This window comes from Gorilla gorilla, chromosome 4 (genome assembly GCF_029281585.2).
Source record: "Gorilla gorilla gorilla isolate KB3781 chromosome 4, NHGRI_mGorGor1-v2.1_pri, whole genome shotgun sequence".
Classification (NCBI taxonomy): domain Eukaryota; kingdom Metazoa; phylum Chordata; class Mammalia; order Primates; family Hominidae; genus Gorilla; species Gorilla gorilla.
In genome coordinates this window covers 50,549,043-50,570,806 of record NC_073228.2, presented here as the reverse complement: position 1 = coordinate 50,570,806, position 21,764 = coordinate 50,549,043, and the positions used below count along the sequence as shown (strand labels likewise).

General features: G+C 52.8%; 1 protein-coding gene across 4 annotated transcripts in view; it reads right to left on the bottom strand.

Annotated features, from left to right (window-relative positions):
* Positions 1 to 20,685, bottom strand: part of ACLY (ATP citrate lyase) — a 50,589-nt gene extending 29,904 nt beyond the window's left edge. Inside the window, exons 1-12 of one of the 4 annotated variants that reach the window (XM_019027100.4) lie at positions 20,453 to 20,685; positions 15,274 to 15,455; positions 13,982 to 14,104; positions 11,772 to 11,834; positions 11,060 to 11,250; positions 10,539 to 10,618; positions 8,994 to 9,124; positions 8,072 to 8,190; positions 7,066 to 7,202; positions 6,273 to 6,334; positions 3,191 to 3,308; positions 135 to 289 (exon numbers count right to left, since the gene is read on the bottom strand). In XM_019027100.4, the coding sequence (XP_018882645.3) occupies positions 135 to 289; positions 3,191 to 3,308; positions 6,273 to 6,334; positions 7,066 to 7,202; positions 8,072 to 8,190; positions 8,994 to 9,124; positions 10,539 to 10,618; positions 11,060 to 11,250; positions 11,772 to 11,834; positions 13,982 to 14,104; positions 15,274 to 15,432 (1,338 nt within the window). In that variant the 5' untranslated portion in view covers positions 15,433 to 15,455; positions 20,453 to 20,685. Of the gene's footprint in view, positions 1 to 134; positions 290 to 3,190; positions 3,309 to 6,272; positions 6,335 to 7,065; positions 7,203 to 8,071; positions 8,191 to 8,993; positions 9,125 to 10,538; positions 10,619 to 11,059; positions 11,251 to 11,771; positions 11,835 to 13,981; positions 14,105 to 15,273; positions 15,460 to 20,452 lie in introns of all 4 variants that reach the window. The other 3 variants (XM_019027099.4, XM_019027098.4, XM_019027101.4) reach the window with 3 other exon arrangements.
* Between the last annotated feature and the right edge of the window lie 1,079 nt (positions 20,686 to 21,764).

Genomic DNA, 21,764 nt, shown 5'->3' with positions numbered 1-21,764 from the left:
ATCCACAAACCAACCATGCACTAACTCCCACTGTATTTCCTCTATGCCCCCAGGGAACAGAGGAAGAAGACTGTATCCTAGTGGAAAAGATGAAATGGTTCCTTCCTGTAAGGTTTGGGGAGGCTGGCACCTACCGATGTGCTCCCGCTGGCGTTGAGGAGGAAGTTTGCAGTGTGGGCCGCTGTGGGTGGCTGGTTGGGGATGGGCCGGTGGCCCAGGGCCATGCCCACAATGGCCGTCATGTGAGTCTCTGTGCCAAAGACATGGATGGGGATCCCAGTGGTCTTCCCTGTAAGGGAAGGAAAAAAAAAAATCCATAATTCAAGTCTGCAGATAAGCGCCCAAGTCCATGTGACCCTGCAAAGGGCCTTTTACAGCCATGATCAGTGTTTGGCGCATTCAGTGCAAGACCAATATCCAGGACAAATCAGCTGTCATAATTTCACCACCAGACAAATCTTTCTAAAGGCCACTTGCTGATAACAAGAACAAGAAACAGGCCAGGTGCAGTGGCTCACACCCGTAATCCCAGCACTTTGGGAGGCCGAGGTGGGCAGATCACTTGAGGTCAGGAGTTTGAGACCAGCCTGGCCAACGTGGTGAAACCCTGTCTCTACTAAAAACACAAAAAATTAGCCAGGCGTGGTGGTGTGCGCCTGTAATCCCAGCTACTCGGAGGCTCAGGCAGGAGGATCCCTTGAAACTGGGAGGCAGAAGTTGCAAAGTAAGCTGAGATTGCGCCACTGCACTCCAGCCTGGGCGACAGAGTGAGACTCTTGTCTCCAAAAAAAAAAAACCACACAAGAAACATATTTACTGGCAAGATTCAAGTAACCAAATTATCAGAGCCCATATTCGTCCTGTTCGCAGTCTGGACCCCAGCTCTCCAGCTTTCCTTAGCCCTCATCGCATGCATCCACCAGTGCTTGGTCTCTGTTCCTAAACACCCTGAGCCCATTCCCCCAGGGCTCTGGCCCTGCTTCTCCCTCTGCATGGAGCTCTCCATGGAGCTTCACCTGGCTGCTCTCTGGTCTCCCAGCTCAACCCAAGCACTACCTCCTGAGAAAGGCCCCCTCTGACCTTGATGGTCACTCTCCCATGCCACGCTCCCCTCCTCCTTGTACAGACAGACCCCTAGCATCTTCTCCTACTGTTTACTTGTGGAATGTTCTAATTTTAAGAGCATGATCTGGTAACTTCACTGTGCTGTCCCCAGGCCTGCCCCACTGCACATAGCAGATCCTCAGCTTTGAACCAGCTCTATTAAAAAGAAAACAAAAGGCTCACACCTGTAATCCCAACACTTTGGGAGGCCTAGGCAGGTGGATCGCTTGAGTCCAAGAGTTCGAGACCAGCCTGGGCAACATGGCAAAAGTTCGTCTACAAAAAAATTAGCCAGGCGTGTGCTAATTTTTTGTACAAAAATTGTGTATTTATTGTGGCATGTATCTGTAGTCCCAGCTACTCAGGAGGTTGAGGTGGGAGGATCCCTTGAGTCTGGGAGGCAGAGGCTGCAGTGAGCTGTGATCACACCACTGCACTCCAGCCTGGGTGACAGAGTGAGACCCTGTCTCCAAAAAAAAAAAAAAAAAATTGCCTATAATCTCAGCACTTTGGGAGGCCGAGGCAGGCAGATCACGAGGTCAAGAGATTGAGACCATCCTGGCTAACACGGTGAAACCCCATCTCTACTAAAAATACAAACAAAAATTAGACGGGCGTGGTGGCAGATGACTGGAGTCCCAGCTACTCGGGAGGCTGAGGCAGGAGAATGGCGTGGACCCAGGAGGCGGAGCTTGCAGTGAGCCGAGATCGCGCCACTGTACTCCAGCCTGGGTGACAGAGCGAGACTCCATCTCAAAAGAAAAAAAAAGAAAAAAAAAGAAAAAAAAATTAACCCTATTCAATTCAAACCTAAGTCAAATTGTGTCACTTGGCTGGTTGTAGTGGCTCACGTCTATAATCCTAGCACTTTGGGAGGCAAAGGCAAGAGGATCACTTGAGGCCAGGAGTTTGAGATCAGCTTGGGCAACACAGTGAGACATTATCTCACATCAAATTTTTTTTTTTTAATTAGCCAGGCATGGTGGTGCACACCCGTGGTCCCCAATACTTGGGAGGCTGAGGAAGGAGGATCACTTGAGCCCACAAGGTGGAGGCTGCAATGAGCTATGATGGTACCACTGCACTCCAGTCTGGGTGACAAAGCAAGGCACTGTCTCAAAAAATAATAATAATAAATATGTGGTTCCTCTGCTTGAACACCTCTTGTGCCTGCTGTCTCACAGTGATGAGCAAGTCCTCCTGTGACCTGTAGTGTCTCGCTGCCACTCTCTCAGTCCCAGCCCCTTACCACTGCAGGGTACTGGAATTTGCCCTTCCCTCTCCAAGAGTCACCATGGCGCTGCTCCCTCATTCCAGGTCTTTGCTCAAATGTCAGTTTTCTTTTCTTTCTTCTTTTTTTTTTGATACAGGGTCTCACTCTGTCACCCAGGCTGGAGTGCAGTGGCATGATCATGGCTCACTGCAGCCTCGACCTCCCAGGTTCAGGTGATCCTCCCACCTCAGCCTCCCAAGTAGCTGGGACTACAGGTGTGTACCACCATGACCGGCTAATTTTTGTATTTTTTTTTTTGTAGAGGCGGTGTCTCGCCATGTTGCCCAGGCTGGTCTTGAAATCCTGAGCTCAAGGGATCCTCCCGCTTCGACCTCCCAAAGTACATGAGCCACCTGTGCCCAGCCTTGATCAAGTTTGATCAAGCATTTTCTGATCTCCCTGTTGAAGGCTGCCCTGACCCCTCCCACATGCATTCTTCCTTTCCCTGCTTTGTTTTCCTTCCTGGCACTCGGCACCCCCTGACATAGCAGTTTGTGTCCTCCATTCCATCAAGGCTTGCTGTCTGTCCATTTGTGGCTGTAACCCTCGTCACCAGCACAAAGCCCAGCACAGAGCGAGTGATCTTTAATAAATATCTGTTAAGTGTAGAGCTCAATGAAAATGCTTTCCTGACCACTCCAAAGTTTAGGACAGCACTCTGTATTGGGACAGGGAATGGAAACCCAAACTGCACACCCAGGAAGGGGAGTAGAGAGCAAAAGAGCCCAAGACTGATGCTCAGGAATCAGAAATCCCAAAGAGGAAGGCCACCCACACTCAGGGTGAGGGGGAGAGAAAAGGTCCTCATCTTACCGACTTCTCCCATCACCCGTAAGCCCTCCTGATAGTTGGGGCCACCTCTTCGGACAAAGATTGTGACTTCGTGCTCCTTCAGGGGGCCCTGGTAATCTCGAATTGCTCTCACGATGCCCTGGAAGCCCAAAGTGACATGTGACTAAAAACAAGGCAGCCACAAGTCAATGATTTATAACCGTGATAAACAAACATACCAGGTATATGTGACAAGTGCTGCTCCTCAGGAAGCACAGGACTACGCATAAGCAGCCACGGCCTGGGATATGATCACTCAGAATGTTGCTGAGGTGGGAACGTGGGGTACCCGGGATTGACACCCCTTAATGTCATGGTGCTCCAGGCCTCCATCATCAGCAAGGCCTTGCTGGTCTCTCTTTTGTCCCTTCTGCAGTCATTACTGCCTCTTACTACATTTTTGTTTTTGGTGGGGATATCTATGTTGGGCTCTATGCAAGGGTTCTCAGAGGTACTAAGACATACTCAATGTCCTACAAAAGCTTCTTAAGTGATGTGCGGGAATAGTTCTTTTTTTTGAGACAAATTCTCGCTCTGTCACCCGGGCTGGGGTGTAGTGGTGCGAGCTCGGGTCACTGCAACCTCTGCCTCCCGGGTTCAAGCGATTCTCCTGTCTCATCCTCCCGAGTAACTGGGACTACAGATGTCTGCCACCACACCTGGCTAATTTTTTTATTTTTAGTAGAGATGAGGCTTTACCATATTGGTTAGGCTAATCTCAAACTCCTGACCTCAGGTGATCCACCCACCTCAGCCTCGCAAAGTGCTGGGATTACAAGCGTGAGCCACCGCACCCAGCGCGGTGTAAGAACAGTTCTTACAATGGATATCCACTTTGGAAAAATGAGAGGGTGGAAAGGTGTGTCCTAGATCTGTTTCTCAAGACAGAGGCTAGATTTTTGAGCCTGGAGTCTGACTTCTGTCACCCAAGGCATTTTACACAAAGCTCCATGTACAGTACCTGCTCCAAACCAAGTGCCCTAACCAAGGGTCAGTGCAGGGCAGCTCAGAAGTTAAATAAAAGCTGCTGAGGCTCCCCTGTCCCAGATTTGTCTGTTAAATCAGGTCCAGTTATGGATACCCTGTTTTGGGCAGGACTGATGGGGTCTGGTCCCACATTTTATCTATGTTTTGAGACAGGGTTTCATTGTCGCCCAGGCTGAAGCACAGTGGCACGATCACGGCTCACTGCAGCCTCAACCTCCTGGGCTCAAGCAATCCTCCTAGCTCAACCCACTAATTTTTTTTAAATTTTAGTAGAGATGAGATCTCATTATGTTGCCCAGCCTTGTCTTGAACTTCTGAGCTCAAGTGATCTGCCTGCCTCAGCCTCTCAAAGTGCTAGAATTATAGTTATGAGCCACCACGCCCAGCCTCTCACTTCTTGAGATCTCAGACTTTCAAGTTTGACACTAATCTAGTCATTATTCTCAAAACTCACATGGATCCACCAGATGTGGCACACACTCTTTTGAATACACTCACTGAGCATCTGACAGCATGGAATATTAATAAATGGCCTCCTTGGGTGGCTATCTTGAAAGGGATGACTCTTGAGACACGTTAGCTCTGTCTTCCTTGTTGACAGCAGTCACATGTGCTTTAAAGCATGTGCACACACAGCCCTGACCCGTGAACAGGCACCCAGGTTGAGAAGACCCCGGTAGGATGAGAGGAGCCCCGGATCATCAAAGCACTTTCTTCATTCCGATCTTTTGGAAAAAGGGCTCATGACAGAAAGATATAAGACCAGGATGGCCGGGCACAGTGGCTCAAGTCCGTAATCCCAGCTCTTTGGGAGGCCGAGGCGGGCAGATCATGAGGTCAGGAGGTCGAGACCATCCTGGCTAACATGGTGAAACCCTGTCTCTACTAAAAATACAAAAAAAATTAGCCGGGTGTGGTGGCGGGCACCTGTAGTCCCAGCTACTTGGAGGACTGAGGCAGGAGAATGGCATGAATCTGGGAGGCGGAGGTTGCAGTGAGCCGAGATTGTGCCACTGCACTCCAGCCTGGGCAACAGAGCGAGACTCCGTCTCAAAAAAAAAAAAAAAAAAAAAAAAAGGAGATGCAGAGAACCCAGAGTCTCACGAGAGTGTTGAAAGTAAGGAGGATCGGTTGGACATGGTGGTTCACACCTGTAATACCAGCACTTTGGTAGGCTAAGGCGGGTGGATCACCTGAGGTCAGTTCGAGACTAGCCTAGCCAACATGGTGAAACCCCCGCTCCACTACAAATACAAAAATTAGCCGGGCACGGTGGTGGGTGTCTGTAATCCCAGGTACTCAGGAGGCTGAGGCAGGAGAATCACTTGAACCCAGGAGGCAGAGGCTGTAGTGAGCTGAGATTGTGCCATTGCACTCCAGCCTCGACAACAAGAGTGAAACTCCATGGAAGGAAGAAAGGAAGGGAGGGAGGGAGGAAAGGAGGGAGGAAGAGAGGGGAGGGAGGGAGGAAAGGAAGGAAGGGAGGGGAGAGAGGGAGGAAAGGAAGGGAGGGAGGAAAGGAAGGAAGGGAGGGGAGGGAGGAAGGGAGGGGAGGAAGGAAGGGAGGGGAGGGAGGAAGGGAGGGGAGGAAGGAAGGGAGGGGAGGGAGGAAGGGAGGGGAGGGAGGAAGGGAGGGGAGGGAGGAAGGGAGGGGAGGAAGGAAGGGAGGGGAGGGAGGAAGGAAAGGGAAGGAAGGGAAGAAGGAAGGGAAGAAGGAAGGGAAGAGAAGGGAAGGGAAAGGAAGGGAAGGGAAGGAAAGAAAGAAAGGATCGATTGAGCCAGTGCTCCAAAGCATTGGTCCTGAGAAGGAAGAAAGCAGAAATTCGCCTCCCATGGTTCAGGTGGGAGAGTTATAGTTCAGCGTAGCAGCTGCTTGCCCAGAGACACACAGCGCAGATGGGCAGCTCCTGTCCCAGTGTCTTCTCCACCCCTTTAAGAGACCCTGGGGCAAGAGCTCCCTACCTGACCTGGGAACTCATGGTAACTTGGCTCTGGCTCAAACTCTGCTTTCAAGGTCCCTTCCCTGCTTTCCCCAAACCACTTGCCCCAGAAACTGCACCACTGTTGCAACTGTTACCTTGAACGTGGCAGCCACGTTGGTGAAGTTTGCGATGCTGCCTCCAATGATGAGGATCTTGCCTGGATTTGGAGTAAGAGAGAATCAAAAACAGTTACATAGGTAGACTTGAGCATCTTCCCAGCAATCCAACTGAGGAAGTTCTTGTTCCCCTGAATGAGGGTCCCCCATCTGCCAGGAGGTACTGGGGAGTGAGTAGGACAGTCTCTCCAGACATTCCGCTTTATCAGCTCAACTCTCCATTACCTATGCCACCAGACAGGGGTCAGAACAAACCCACAGGAGCACTACATAACTCCTAACCAACATCCAAAAATCCAGGTTGGTTTCTAGATATCTCTGGAGGGAATCTCTCTCCCTCTCTGGCTCAAGGAAAGAAGAACTGGTATGCAGAGCTCCAAAACACAGGTGGTAAAGGGGCACTGAGACTCACAGAGGCCAGGTAATATAAGAGGGTCACTGAGTTTATTGCAATCAGAGTTTATCGCAATTGGATAAACTGAGTTTACTGCAATTGTAGCAGGAGCATGCCACAGCCACCTCCTCCCCTGCACTTGTTTGAAGGGCTTTATCACACATTGCCTCTTGCCCTCTCAGTCCCCTCCCACTGATAGATGTGGTCCCTGCCCTCTGTGCAGTCAGAGAAACTGAGACCCAAAGTTCAATGATTAGCCTCAAGTTGCAAAGGACCACACACAGCCTTGGTGACTCCTCAGACGAAGCTGTCCCATTGCAGCCTGCTGGGCTGTCCTGGGGAAGGGGGGACAGGTATGTGTGTGTGCACGTATCTCACCATCTGGGTGCTTCTCTCGGGTCATGAGGGAGAGGATAGTCTTGGCATAGTCATAGGTCTGCTGCTCGCTGGGGGCGCCTGAGTACTCCCCATAGTTTGCCAGCTCGTTGACACCCCCTAGATCACAGATGGTATCGCTGCCAAGGAGACAGAAGTCAGTGATGGCTGTCATACTTGGGGCAGGGAGTGGCAGCCTGGTGTCTGGGAGGACACACGGATCCCTCAAAACACTGGAGTTAGCCTGTGGAACTGGCCTCTTGGATCTCCAGCCCCCAATTCCCATGCAAGTCTGGCCTGCAGGTTAATGGTGCTACATCAGACTCTTCTGGGCAGTGCACTCTGCCAGCCCTAGGGCACTGGGGAGCCCTGGACAGACAATGGCAGGTAAAATGAACAATGAGCACCTCCCTAACACAAAGACAAGCAAAATCACACACTGCAGGAGTCCCTGACGGGCTGCCCAAGAGAAAGTGTGCTGCAGCCAGAGGAAATAGTGCCAGTCACACACAGAAGGGAATGGCAGATTGCACATCTAGAAATGAGCAGGTGTCTACCATGCTTAAAGTGAAAAAAACTGCTAATTATTGTAAAGGGTGTAGAATATGATCCTAATATTCTGTAAAGCAAAGAGTATAAATATTTATATGTGCTTGACAGGACATACAGTAACTTGCTAACTGGGGTGACCTGGTCAGGGAGAGGATGGGGAAATGTCCAGGCAACTTTCACTTTCTAGCTCATTTTCTGTACCTTTGTATGGAGCACATAATTTTCAGAATTAAAACTCATAAAACAGCTTCATTTTGACACAAACAAGAAGGTTATAGAAGACACTGTGTGCAGGACAGGTCCTCACCAACATCCCTCGAAGCCCTCTGGGATGCCACTGCTTTCCTCTGCCCCAAATTCCCACACCAAAGTGACAGGACCCCACCCACCCAGGCCACACACATGTTGATGCTGGGTAGACTGGGCTGGCATCCCTTCAGCAACCCCCTTCGGTCACCTGTACACGACAGAGGCGCCACCCCCGGCCACCATGGTCCAGATCCTCCCTTTGGGGTTCAGCAAGGTCAGCTTCAGGCTTGCCCCACTTTTGGCATCTAGGTCTGCAATGTAGGCTTCCTGGGGACCAGACAGCAACAGGTAGGCCCTTGGGGTACCCCCTTTACCAGGTCCCAGATCCTAGGACCCCTCCCCGCTTTCCCTGGAGGCACATGAAAAGGTCACTAATCACCTTAATGGGGTGGGAAGAAGGGGCTACGCAGGGCCCCACATGCCTTGAAGACACTTGATGGTGTCTCCAAGTACCAAAACCACCCATAGTCACAGTCACTGCCTAGGGACAAACTTCCCATCTCCCTTCTCTGACGTCAAGTCCTTGGCCCTCTGCCTAAGTCCTGAGCCTAACCATGTCCCTCTGCTCAACCATGCCCTCACCCCAGCATCTGCCTGCCCGGCCCATCACACGTCCCCGCAACCCCAGGCCTCCCCAGACCAGACCGTCTCCTAGCCCAGCCTCTTCCTTGGGCCTGGGGTACTTCCCAGAAAGCCCAATCCTGCTGTGAGGACTTCTCAGAGGACAGAGTGGGAAAGAGCAATTAAAATTCTCAGTGAGACGCGGAGAGAATGACCTTCCATCAGGATTAAGGCGAGACACTTGGAACCATGGAGAGGCAACAAATCAAGTGAAGAGTCGAGGGAGGCTGATTGAGAGAGAAATCTAAAAGGATTTCTGGCTGGGATTCAGAGGCTTGGCTCACTCCCACCCCCACCCCATTGGGGTTTTAAGAAAATTAAATGCTTCTCAGTCTTCCTTTCCCTGCCAAATAAACAGCTCATGAAGGGGGGCCAAATGCACATCAGAGATGAGTCACCTCCCCACCGCCCTCCCCCCAGTCCCCATCTCCTCTCTAAACCAGCCTTACCTCTGGATATGCCTCCCGCCCGAAGGGGGGAGGGAACTCGATGTCACCCCACTTCACTTTGCAGATGTAGTCGGCAGTGGCGTCCACCTTGGCCGCCAAGTCAAGGACATAGACTCCATCTTTGGTCACTACTTCAAGGGGAGCAGAGGCAATCATCAGACACCGGCTCTGGGTAGAGACAACCACCAACCTCCAACCCCTCCACAAACACCGATCCCACGGTGGCCCATTCAGGCCTCAGAACTCTCTAAGCTCAGTAAGAAACCAGAGAGGCCCTTATGGAGACAGAGCTTTTCCCCATTAAAGGCAAAACAAATTCTACAAGGCCATTCCCCTCTCCCTGACCTATAGGCAATGGGACATGGAGGTCTGTATTAGTTGCCATGGCAATTTTCAAACATCTTTACAAAACGCTACACTCCCTGCTTTTGAGTATCTAACCATGCGCAAACCCATGGTCCGGCCACTTTTAAAAAGTGTTTAAAGGTACATGTTGCTGACAGAAGACCCCCCACCGGTATGCACATCTATGTCTCCCAGGGTCTGGCTAGGGGAAGCCTGTGTCAGGTGGAGCAGGGGCCGCAGGGTGCACTGGACTCCCAATCAGCAGGATTCGTTTATACCACCTCACTGGACACCCATCTTCCTCCTCCCCCAGGGCCATTTAGCTGATTGAGTTAGCACAAGGCCATCTGGTCCATTAGAGGGGCTGCATCCTCAGCTGGAATGATTTGATTTCTCGCCTTCCTAGACTTTGCCCTGAGAAGTCCTGGCCAGAGCCAGCCCACGCCACTCTCCCTCAACACCACCTGCTTCCTTCACAGCCCAAGAGACTGAGACCAAGCTCTTCCCAGCATCAAGGATTAATGATTGACCAACTCCCACAGAGGGAGGCAAGTGTGAGGCCTCTGAGTGCACCAGGAGGAATGAAGGGCCAAAGGGTGAGAGCAGTGCAGAGGCTGCCCACCTCCTGCTGTCAGAAAGCCTGACCCAGCGGGAGGAGCAGAAGCACACAGTCAGATCAAAACCAGGACTTCTGGCCGGGCGTGGTGGCTCACGCCTGTAATCTCAGCACTTTGAGAGGCCGAGGTGGACAGATTACCTGAGGTCAGGAGTTCGAGACCAGCCTTGACCAACATGGTGAAACCCTGTCTCTACTAAAAATAAAAAATTAGCCTGGCGTGGTGGCGGGCACCTGTAATCCCAGCTACTCAGAAGGCTGAGGCAGAAAAATTGCTTGAGACCAGGAGGCGGAGGTTGCAGTGAGCTGAGATTGTGCCACTGTACTCCAGCCTGGGCGACAGGGCAAGACTCTGTCTCTAAGACCAAAGAGAGAGGTTGGAGTTGACTAAGAGAAGAACTACAGTCTTCTGAGAGCTCAGAAACAGGAACTGGCACTAAACGTGCATGGGGACCCCTCTGCTTGTGCATATCTGTCTTGTGTTACCCTCTGGCAAGTGGGAGTCTGGTTCTCTGAATGCCAAGGCCAGGGCTGTCATAGGCACTGGGACCCTTGCCCCCTCCCAGCCAAGCACACCCAGTTACCAAGGGGATTGATCTCGAGGTAGGTGAAGTACAGGTCCTCGTAGAAATTGAAGAGGCCGGAGATAAAACTGGCCAGAATTCTAGAGGTGGGAGGGAGAGAGGGACAGTTCATCCATCAGGGAGCAGCTCGGCAGCACCCCAGGTGCCCCGCAGCAATCTCTCACTGCCACCGACAGCTCCATTTCCCGAAACGCACCCCACTGGCCCTTCCATCTCCTCTGCAACCCCTGCTCCCTGGACATAGCTCTTCAGCCACTGAGGCGGAAAGGAGCTGTCAGGCGAGAAGCTGGAGGCAGAGGTGTCAGACAGACAGGCGCAAGGAGGTGAGGGACGCTGGCGGCATATTTCAGTCTGGTTCCAAGCCAGTCCCCGCCCTGCACCCAGCTGTCTTCCTCAGGACAGGGCCGTGTCTACCACCTGGCTCCCAGAGACGAGACCGCTCCGTTCTCCCCAGTCTGTGCCCAGAGCCTGTCGGTCTTCTCATCCCAACTGCCACCTCCCTACTGTCCCTCTCACTCAACTCTTTCTTGTCTTCAGGGGCGTGGACCAACAGGTGTTTTTTGATGTCCTCAGGATTCAGTTTCTCATCCACGCCAACAAGCAGCTTCTGGGCCTTGGCGTCCACATCACCCACGTCCACACCCCCCTCGTGGTGGAACAGGACGTAGTCCCCTTCTCGGGTGGCATAGATGCAGACATAGAACTCCTCAGCCTTGCAGGTGAAGAGACAGGACAGTGGGATTGGGGTTGTGAGGGCGAAGCTGGTGAGGGGCGCTGAACTGGGGAAGATGGTCTACCATGTACTGGGAGAGGAAACCAATCCCCACGGTCTCATTTTCTAAAACCCAGTGAAAACCATTCATCCAGAGACTTGTCCACCATCTTTTCCCCAAGGACAAGAGGAAGAAGCCTCTACCCCACTGGCTGGTGGTCCAGACTGAATCAGTATGACCAACCCCAGCTGAGGGGTGGGGCCTGCCTCCAGGTCGTTCTCATCCCTGCACTTGGAAGTCCCCTTTGTTACCAGTCCTAACTCCTCTCTGCTGTAGACCAAGCCCTTTCCTTCCCCTCTGGACTCCCGAGTCCGCAGCACCCTCAGATCCTCAGTGCAGCTTCAGGGACCCTGGTCCCTCTGACTGTCCTCATCAGCTTGACTTCTTTCCTCATGTTACGGTGGACAAACCCAAGGTTCCAGGAGGGAGAAGACCCAGCCTGGAGCCGCCTCACACATACCTGACTGTGGGGGACGAAGGGCTCGATCAGAAAGTTCTTGAGGAAGCCTGTGGCCTTGCCAACCTACAGAAAAATTGAGGGAGATGAAACTCAGAGGGACAGCACGTCTTGCCCCTAGGGCAGAAGGAGGGACTGCACAGGGGTGGTGCCCAAGCACTCCCACCACCACACCCAGCAAAGAGAGATTTTTCCAGAAAAAATGGGGTCACAGATCCCTAAGCTCAGTAAGTCCTCACGAGATGCCCTTTCACCCGTTGCTCTAGTGCGGGCTGTGCCTGAACAGGCACCGACCTTGCCCACTCTTGGCCTCCTCTGGAGGGTGACACAGGACCTGCGCAAGTGAAAGGGCTCCAACAAGTCACGGCTGTGGCAAAGCTTGACGGGGAGGGGAAACCGGGTAGAAGGGAGGTAACCATTCTGCTTCATGAGCCTTGAGGAAGGCACAGTGACTCAGCCTCAGGACATGGGTCCGGGCGCAGGGAATGGGTGGAGAAGTGGTGAGCCAGGGCTTAATCAGGGAAACTTCTCCACGCAGACTCTCCTGGCTGAGGACCACAGGCCTGCAGAGCTAATCAGTTTGAGTGATTCCCTGGCGGCGGCTGTGGCGAGACAGCCCTCATCCTAGTAAGTCCCAAACCCCCCGCCTGGCCTGTGCGTCACTGCTGAGTCAGGGACCAGACAGCAATCCATCAGAGGTAATGAGCCAGTCCTGCTGGCCCAACGCTGCTGCCAGCTCAGATGTCTGACGTCCCACCTTCCCCTCCCAGAGGCCAGCAGAAGGAAGCAGGATGTGCTCCCTGGGGACATGCTCAGCATCCCTCCCTCCAATCCCACCATCCTCTCTCCAAAGGCCTGGGAACTCAAGGGACAGGTCGCTTCATGCCTGGGTCCATGTGCAACTTCAAGGATCCCTCTTTACCCATGAGGGCCAGAAACTGGGAAATTAACATTTAAGGGCTACTCTGAGGAAGCCCAATGAGGGAGGAAGACATCTCCATCACCACCTTCATTGCTATTCTTGAGGCAGCCAAGGAAGAGAACAGCTCATCCTTGGTACAGTTTCACCCCAGATGAGCACCAGGCCCTTCAGAGCCATGTGCTCTACAGAGCCAGGTGTGGATGGCACATTCTTCCCAGGCTAGGCCAGGCCTCAGCTCCACTCCCTCCCTTAGTCCTCCAGCTCCCCTGGGGAATAAGAAGAAACATAATTTTATTTCCAGGCATCTCTTAGCCTTCCTAAACCATGTTTCACTTTAACTCTCTCATCTACGTGGTTGAAATTCATCACCAAGCTGGGAGAAGTTAATAATTGAATTTGGGCTTGGTGGCACACATCTGTGGTCCCAGCTACATGGGAGGCTGAGGCAGGAGGATTACCTGAGGCCAGAAGTTCAAGACCAGCCTGGGTAACATTCAAGACCCTAACTCTATAAAAAAATGTTAAAAAGCAGCCTGGATGGTGGCATGCACCTATAGTCCCGGATACTCAGGAAGCTGAGGTGGGAGGATAACTTGAACCTGGGAAGTGGAGGCTGTAGTGAGATGTAAACATGCCACTGCACCACAGCCTTGAGTGACAGTGTGAGACCCTGTCTTAAAAAAAAATAAAGTAGGCCGGGCGCAGTGGCTCATGCCTATAATCCCAGCACTTTGGGAAGCCAAGGCAGGCAGACTACCTGAGGTCAGGAGTTCGAGACCAGCCTGGCCAACATGGAGAAACCTCGTCTCTACTAAAAATACAAGATTAGCCAAGTATGGTGTTGCATGCCTGTAATCTCAGCTACTCAGAAGGCTGGGGCTAGAAAATCGCTTGAACCCAGGAGGCGGAGGTTGCAGTGAGCCAAGATCACGCCACTGCACTCCAGCCTGGGCTACAGAGCAAGACCCTGTCTCAAAAAAAAAAAAAAAAAAAAAAAAAAGAATCAGACCATTTCCACCTGGCTCTTGAATTATATTGAGGTTACCTCTGCAGCACATCTTGCCCAAACCAATAAAACAAAGAAGTTTGGATGATGAGGGAGCTGGGAATGGGCACCAAGACTGAGCCTACTGCTGGCAGCCACCTGAGTGGGTCAGCGCCACAGGACTCCTGCCTTCCCTGAGCTACAATGAGACTGGCTGTGGGGGTGATCCACAGAGCTGCTGACCTGGAGGTGACCATATTTGCTTCTGTTACCACACACGTTCATCCTGACCCCATGCCCACTCACTGTGGCTTCCTGTCCCAGCCGTGGCTTCAGCCAGGACTTGACCCCATCCAGAGTGAGGTTGACCCCAACGAGACCAAGTTTTCCACGACGTTTGATCAGCTGGTCTGGCTTGACTACCAAGTTCTGGAACAAAAGCGGTTTGTATTTAGAGTGAGGAAGAATTAGATAAACCGTAGTATTTTGGGGATCCAAATAGAGGACAACAGGGATTGACTTCCCATTCACTCTGCTCCAAAGCCAGCCCTAACCATCCTTCAGAGTCAACTCCTGGATGCTTCCTCCACCTACCCTAGCCAATATCTTGCTTTTGACAACCAGGTATCTGGAGGCATTTGTGCCCAGATGGAGCCTGGCAGAGTAGGCGCTCAGCAAATACCTGCTGAGTGAATAAGTGATTCTCTACCCTCCCTATGTGATACATTAGCTTCTTCATTCAACAGTAAGCCCCTCAGAATATGGACCAGAACATGTGTTCCAAAGAGGAAAACAGAGAGACAGAGCCTTGAGGCAGCAAGGAACCTTAGAGGTCATCTGGTCAACCCCATCCCTGTGCTTGAACCCTGGCTACAACAGGCCCAAAAAGCAGCCCCTAACCACTGCTCATACATCTCCAGGGCCAGGAAACTCCCTCCATCCCTTTGTGGTTGAGCTGCCTCCTAGTGGGAAGAAACACCACCACTAGTCCTAGGCTTACTCTCTGAGCCCTGCCAAGGAAATCTAAGAGCTTTCTAACAATGGCCCTGCAGAGATCTCAAGAACAGAGCCTCTATTCCAGGCTGACCCTCCAGGGTCGGGGCCATTCTTCACAAAGTACAACATCACACTTCCTAATTGCCTTGATACATTCCTGATATACTCCACTTAGGGGAGAAGAGGGCACATCCCTACTTTTTACTGAGCATCTACCATGTGCCAGGCACCAAGCACGCTAAATGCTTCTTGCTAATCCTTACAGCTCAAAGTGAGTATTATCCCATTGGAGAGATGGGGAATGTAAAACTCAAAAGAGGTGAAATGGCTTGCCCCAGACCACATGGTTAATAAACACAGCTGTGATTTGGACACCAGTTTGTCCAGTTTCAAGCCCATGGCAGGGTATACCATGCTGGGGTACCTCAACATGCAGGGCTCGGCATGAACACAAACCCTGCTCAGCCCATGGCATGCTTCCCACAGCTGCTGCTGGCAGCCTCCAACCCCATGACCCTGTCGGCATCACCAACAAACCAATGGCTTTCTCTTCCTCAGACCCCGGGCCTGGAAGAAAGGCCCAAAGTGGAGGCAGGGCTCACCTGGCTGAGCAGCCAGGGGTGGTCCTGCAGCAAGCGGGCCCAGTCTGTGTCAGGAGTGACCCGAGCATACTTGAACCGATTCTGGATGGCTGAGGTGGTACAGATGAACTTGTAAAGGAGTTCTTTGCCCGTCTGCTCTGAAATTGCCTTGGCCGACATGGCTGCAGAGAGACCTGCTCTACCTGTCTGGGAGAGAGGAGCTGGTCAGAAGGGGGCGGGCGTGTGGAGGCACTATCTTCCCCAGCAGGGCAGACCCACTCCCAGTTGCCCCCAGACAATAAAACCAGATCTCAGCTTTTCTCAAGAGGAAGGAAAAAATGCTGTCCCAGTGGGAGGGATGGAAGAGAGATATCAAGCAGCACTTTTGCCAGCAGAGGAAGAAGATCCAGAGATAATGGGTGAGGGAAGATAGAGAAAAACAAAAGTGCCATTTCCCCTGGGACTCTTGCCTCACCCTGCCCCACTCCCTCTAGGCAAACTAGCTGATCCACAACCACACTCATCCTGGAGCAAAAGGCAGCTGGCTAGAAGGCCAGGAAAACCGGTGCTTTGACCCAAATCTGACTGCTGGTCCCATCTGAGATGGGCAGACACTGAAACACCTTTCTGTTCTCTGACCAGTGCAGAGTACGGCTGAAATTGCAAAAGGCTAGCCTTTCTCTCCCTACAGGTTTCATCTCCCCCACACCCAGATTTACCCCTATACACACCCTTACACACCACTGGGCCAATGGCCAAGCCAGCAAGTTTACTTAGCCTCAAAAAGGGTCACACCCCCAGGTCCTGGTTAGAAGGGGAGTAGGGGAGGGGGGAGGATCATCACAAAGCTCTTTTCTCCTCTTTTCTCCTGGACACTAGCCTCCCAATTCTGAGTATGGAGCAGACACAGGGCAGGGAAACCGACCTTTAGCACATTCCACCCGCCCCACTGCGTCATCCAGCTGCTAATTTAGAGCAAAACTCACTAAGAAGAACAGATGCCTCTCTGGGGACCACCCTGTAGTGGTCACTTCTAACTGGGGCGGACTGAGAGGAGGAGGAGGAAGAGGCAGAAACCATCCTCCATCACATGTATAGGAAAACTCATCTTGGAGTTCAAGGCTACAGTGAGCTATGATTGCACCGCTGCACTGTAGCCTGGGTGTCAGAGCAAGACCTTGTGTCTAAAAAAAATAAAAAGAAACTCATCTCATATGAGCTCTGGGAGGTACACTGAGATTTATAACCCCATTTCTTAGATGAGGAATAAAATCTCAGAGGCGTTAGGATAACTTGCCCAAGAAGCCCACCTAATAATAAGCAAGGTTATGACCCAAGACTCGAACCCAAACCCTCTTACACCTAGGTCCCCAGAAAAATCCACACCAGCCCATGAAAAGACCATTTTTCCAAGAGCCAGGCCCATGTGTGCTTTTCACTTCAAAGAGTCTATGATAAGAATTTCATCATCTCCCCTCCCCACGACTCTTGTCCTGATACACCCATTCTCCTGTGGGTAACTCAAGGAGCGAGCTGGGGAGGGGAATGGGGGGAGGTGGGCATGGAAATTCAGGCCAAGAGCTTGGCCGGATCAGGAAAAGTCACTCCTGTCTCCCCCGCCAAGGCCCAGAAGCAAAGCTGTTTAATTTGCTGGGGGAGAAAAAAGTCAAGTACAAATAAAGGAGGGCAGAGTGAAGGAGCCGGCTTGTTTACACGTGCTGGAAGCTGGGTCTCCGTTCCCAACTCAGAGAAGGCCAACATTCCAGGGGCTACATCGCGCCCCATCCCAATCGGCCAGGCTGGTGGGGCTTCAGGTTCTCATCCTGGCTTGGCTGCCTCTGTCAGCCTCCTAGCTAGTATCCAGCATGGCACAATGGGTGTATTCAGCCTGGTGTCTGCCTAAAGTGGGGTAGCTGGGAAGGGGCTCAGAATGTTCCCTTTTCTGGCCTTCCCCTGGAATGACTTGCATGAGTTTCCAGAGACGTCCCAACCACCTCACTGCCCCACGGTCCTCCACCCCCCACCCACTGCTCCATTTCCCAATATTTTTGACTCAGACCAGAAAAACTGGTCCTCAAATTGAATGGGTACACCCCCCACCCCCTTCCAAAGAGAGTGCAGCCCAGGGCAGATCAAGGAACACTCAGAGAGGAGGGGGCAGTGGCTGACCATCCTCAGCAATTCAGACTCCTTCCATAACTCCAGGGGAAAGGAAGTCCCTGGGCTATGCCTCTCTAGAAGAAAGAAGTCTGAGACTCCCAGTAAAACAGTCCCCTGAACCTGGCACCTCCAAAACAGACACAAGACCCAACTTTGGAAAGGACAAGGGAAAGAAAATGGACCCCTGCAGCTGAGAAATCACAGTTTTCTTGAGACCCAGATCAAACTTCAGGTCCAAGAGCCGATGTCCATAGGGTCTTTGGAAGGGGGATAGGAGAGAAGACACAATGGGATAATACAGGATAGAAAACAAGATTTGCCAGTTTACCAAAACAAGAGATTTGCCACTAGAGCATTCTGGCTTAGAGACGGGAGGTTGAGACAAGGAATGTATACAACATAATAAAAATAAGGCCTCTGCAAATTCACCAATAAAGAGAAGGCAAATGGCTCACAAACCCAGGGAGTGGACTCAGTAGAGATAAATCGCAACTTTAGTGGTTCAGTGAGGTCTTCTTCTTTTTTTTTTTTTTTTTTTTTTTTTGAGAAGGACTCTGGATCTGTCACCCAGGCTGGAGTGCAGTGGAGTGATCTCGGCTCACTGCAACCTCAGCCTCCCAGGTTCAAGTGATTCACCTGCTGCAGCCTCCTGAGTAGCTGGGATTACAGATGCACGCCACCACGCCCATCTAATTTTTTTGTATTTTTAGTAGAGGCGGGGTTTCACCATGTTGGTCAGGCTGGTCTCGAACTCCTGACCTCGTGATCCACCCACCTCAGCCTCCCAAAGTGCTGGGATTTACAGGCATGAGCCACCGCGCCTGGCCTTCAGTGAGGTCTTAAAGTCTCTCTAAGGCAGTGGCTCTTAACCTCTTTGAGGTCTCAGACTCTTCTGAGACTGAAAAAAACCCCAGAAAAAGGTACACAAATCCAGTTGTGCATATTGTTTCAAGGTGCTCACCTGTGACAATGATCCGATGGCCCACAGACTGACCACCAGTTAAGAACATTTGCAGCCAGGCACGATGGCTTGTGCCTGTAATCCCAGCACTTCGGGAGGCCAAGGAGGGCAAATCACGAGGTCAGGAGTTTGAGACCAGCCTGGCCAATATGGTGAAACCCTGTTTCTACTAAAAATACAAAAATTAGCCGGGTGTGGTGGTGCACACCTGTAGTCCCAGCTACTGGGGAGGCTGAGGCAGGAGAATCACTAGAACCCAGGAGGCGGAGGTTGCAGTGAGCCGAGATCCACCACTGCACTCCAGCCTGCCAACAGAGCAAGACTCTGTCTCAAAAAAAAAAAAAAAAAAAAGAATATTTGCTCTAGTGTAATCAGCAAATACCTACAAATACCTATCTGGGTTTGGGACCGCTCCCCAGAACGTCTTAGTCTGCCTCCCCAGTAGCTGAATGTGCTGTCAAACAAGTAACAGATGATTGGGCTGAGCCTGGACTCCAGGAACTGTTACTTGGTAACAGCTAAATGTGTAAACCATTTGGGGGAAATCATGCCAAGGAACCTGAAAACACACACATACACACATTCTCTAAGGGAGGGGCCTTATGAGCTGAATGGAGTCTTTTCTGCAGACGGGTGAGTGACCCAGGATTGAGTTCACTTTTAGCAGACACTGAGAGAAGCAGCCCACACAGGAGGCTGAATGAAAGAAGCCTGTTCCCCAGAACACACCCCTGGGACACAGCCAGTGGAAGGGAATCACTGGGGATGCTACTAAGGGTGCCTCTGGGAAAGACAAAAACACTCATTTGAACGTTAGTATCTGCAGGATTGGGACTTACGTATGTAGGTATTTATTTTTATTTTTTTTTTTTGAGAAGACAGGCAATCCCTGGAGTAAATTCTAGAGAGGCAGAATTCTGTGAGTGCCCCTTACTGCGGCAGGCATAGTGTCAGAACGGGGATGGAGTCATAAGCTGCCCAGTGTCTGAGGGCTCTTCCCACTACCGCCCCCCAAGCTGTTTAGGAAGGTTTCTAAGAGGTGAAAATCACCCATTTGGGCAAATGAGACCTACCAGCTGTCCCTCACCCCACATTTTAGTTCAGCTGAGGCAGCTGAAAACACAGAGGAAAGTTAAGGGTGGAGAGGAGTAGGCTAGCTGGCCAAACTGTGCTGTGCACTTTTCCTTATCATCTCTTCCAAAATCCTCTTCCCAGGAAGACCTCCAGGGACCCCATAACGGCAGAACTCGGCACTGCACGGTATCTGCCAAGGTTGGAGACGGCGGCAGGCGCTGGGACTGGCCCATTGCCAGGCTCGACAGGAGGGCGGCGGCAGCATCCTCCAGCCCCTTGAGGACCTTTCCCCGGCCAGACTTGGCGTCAGCTCAGGGGTGGGGTGGCACCCCGGCCATCTGTCGCTTAGGGGCTGGACTCGACGATACCTCCAGTGCGAGGAGGGTCCTTGCTGCGAGATTCCAGTCCTCGCGGCGAGATGAGGCGAGGCCTCGGGCACCCTGGGGCAGCCTGGCCCCGCGTGGCCCGCCCCGGAGGCGCGCATAGCTCATTCTCTCCACTTGGGCGTGGAGCTCAATTTTGTACCCACAGAACCAAGAAGGGCCTCAGTCCGGCCAGTGAGGAATTGGAGTGGGACCAGTCGCCACCGCTTTCTCTACTTCCCGTCCCGGCATCCGATGGGGGAACCCGGATGGAGCCAAAAGGCGTCCCGATGAGCCCGAGGAGCCTCGATAGCTGTGCCCGGGAGGGGTGAGGCGCGCCAGGAGGGGGACCATGCAATGTGGCAGAGGCAGAAGAGGCAAGGATGGCGGCAAGCCCCATGCAAACTCCCGGGAACTGGAATATGTGTGTGTCGCGCGGGGGGAGGGGAGGGGCGTCGACACGCGGCCACCGGCCGGGACCCCGGGCGAAGGCTAACCTAAAGCTAAGACCCTCAAAACTTCCGAGCAGGGCGCGTGGGCACCGAGCCCGCGTCGGGGAAGGCGGTTCCGGGTTGGGGGACGGAGGCAGGAAGCTCCTAGGGCGAGCGGGCTCCAGCCAGCGAAAACAGCCTCCCGTGCTCACCTCTGCCGAAGTCCGTGCGCGGCACTTCCTCCACAGGCCCGACGAACCCCGCAAAATCCGGAGCACCCCAGCAGCCGGTAGCTTCCCGGGATCCGGCTTTTGTCCCGGCCCAGCCGGACTTTTCCCCGCCCCCATCGGCTCGCGGCGAGAACGGCCGCGCGATTGGCCACACGCGCTCCCTAGCCTGAGCGCCAGGGCTCCTCCCAATTCGCTGCCGGCTTGGCTCCGCCCCACGAGGGCGGGCCCCGGGGCCTGCTGGGACTTGTAGTCCCGCTGGCCCGTTCACCGCCTCTTGGGAGCCTGCGGGGCCGGGGCGGGGCCCCGGGTGGGGAGATGGGCCGGGCTAGGCTGGGAGGAGAACGCGCGGTGCTGGGGGTTGTGGCCTGATCGCTTGAGGGGCTGGACAGATTGCCACTCGGGGAGTTGGGGGAGGGGCGGGTGGGATTAGCCCAACTGGCTGTAACGCAGCTTTGGGACCTGGAGTACCCTTGCTCCTTCCCTTGGGAGAAACGGACGTCTGCATCTCGGCCGCACTGAATCCGATTGCTTAGACAGTCTCCTTAAGCAGCAGTGTCTGGCAGGCCGCTTTCCTTTAGCACGTGGAGCCTCTCCCCTCCCTGGACTCTCCCCACTGGGCCGATGGGGCAAGGCTGAGCCGAGGCTAACAGAGCATCATACTTCCCAGTGTGGGATAGGGCAGAGGCCGCGGTAAGCAAGTGGGGCTAGGAGGGTTCAGGTACAGCGCTGTCCGTCCCACTCACCTGCTCGCCTCAGCACGGATCAGGGCGGAGCTAGGAATTCAATGCGAGATTCCAGCGAAGAGCTGGAGCCATCCCAGACAGTCTCTTGTTCCCACCAACCACAGGCTTAGACACTGGAATGAATGAACTGCTGTCTCCCCCTTCTCCATTACCTGAGACAGATCGAATTTTCCAAACCAAAAACTGGGACATCCAATCTGACAGGTGCTGGTGAACTTGTGGGGCAGAATATGTGAAATCAGTCCTGGAAATCAGGACATGTATTTACCACTCTGACATGCTGCAGCCTCCCTCCCTACCTGCACCCCAACCCTGTAGGTCCGGAGCTGCTCCCTAAGCCTAACAGCTGTCTAGCTCCAGGAAGGAGGCCAAAAGCATCCACTGACCGACTCAGGTGAAGAGGTCAGCCCAGAATGCAGGGAAGCAGCAGGCCTGTCCCCCTGCCAAGCACTTTGGGTCATACTCACACTGCAACAGTGTTGCGACATTTGCAGACAAAATCTTCTCCAAGACCCCCTCCCCCAATCCTGTTGCTGCCAGGAGTAAGGTAA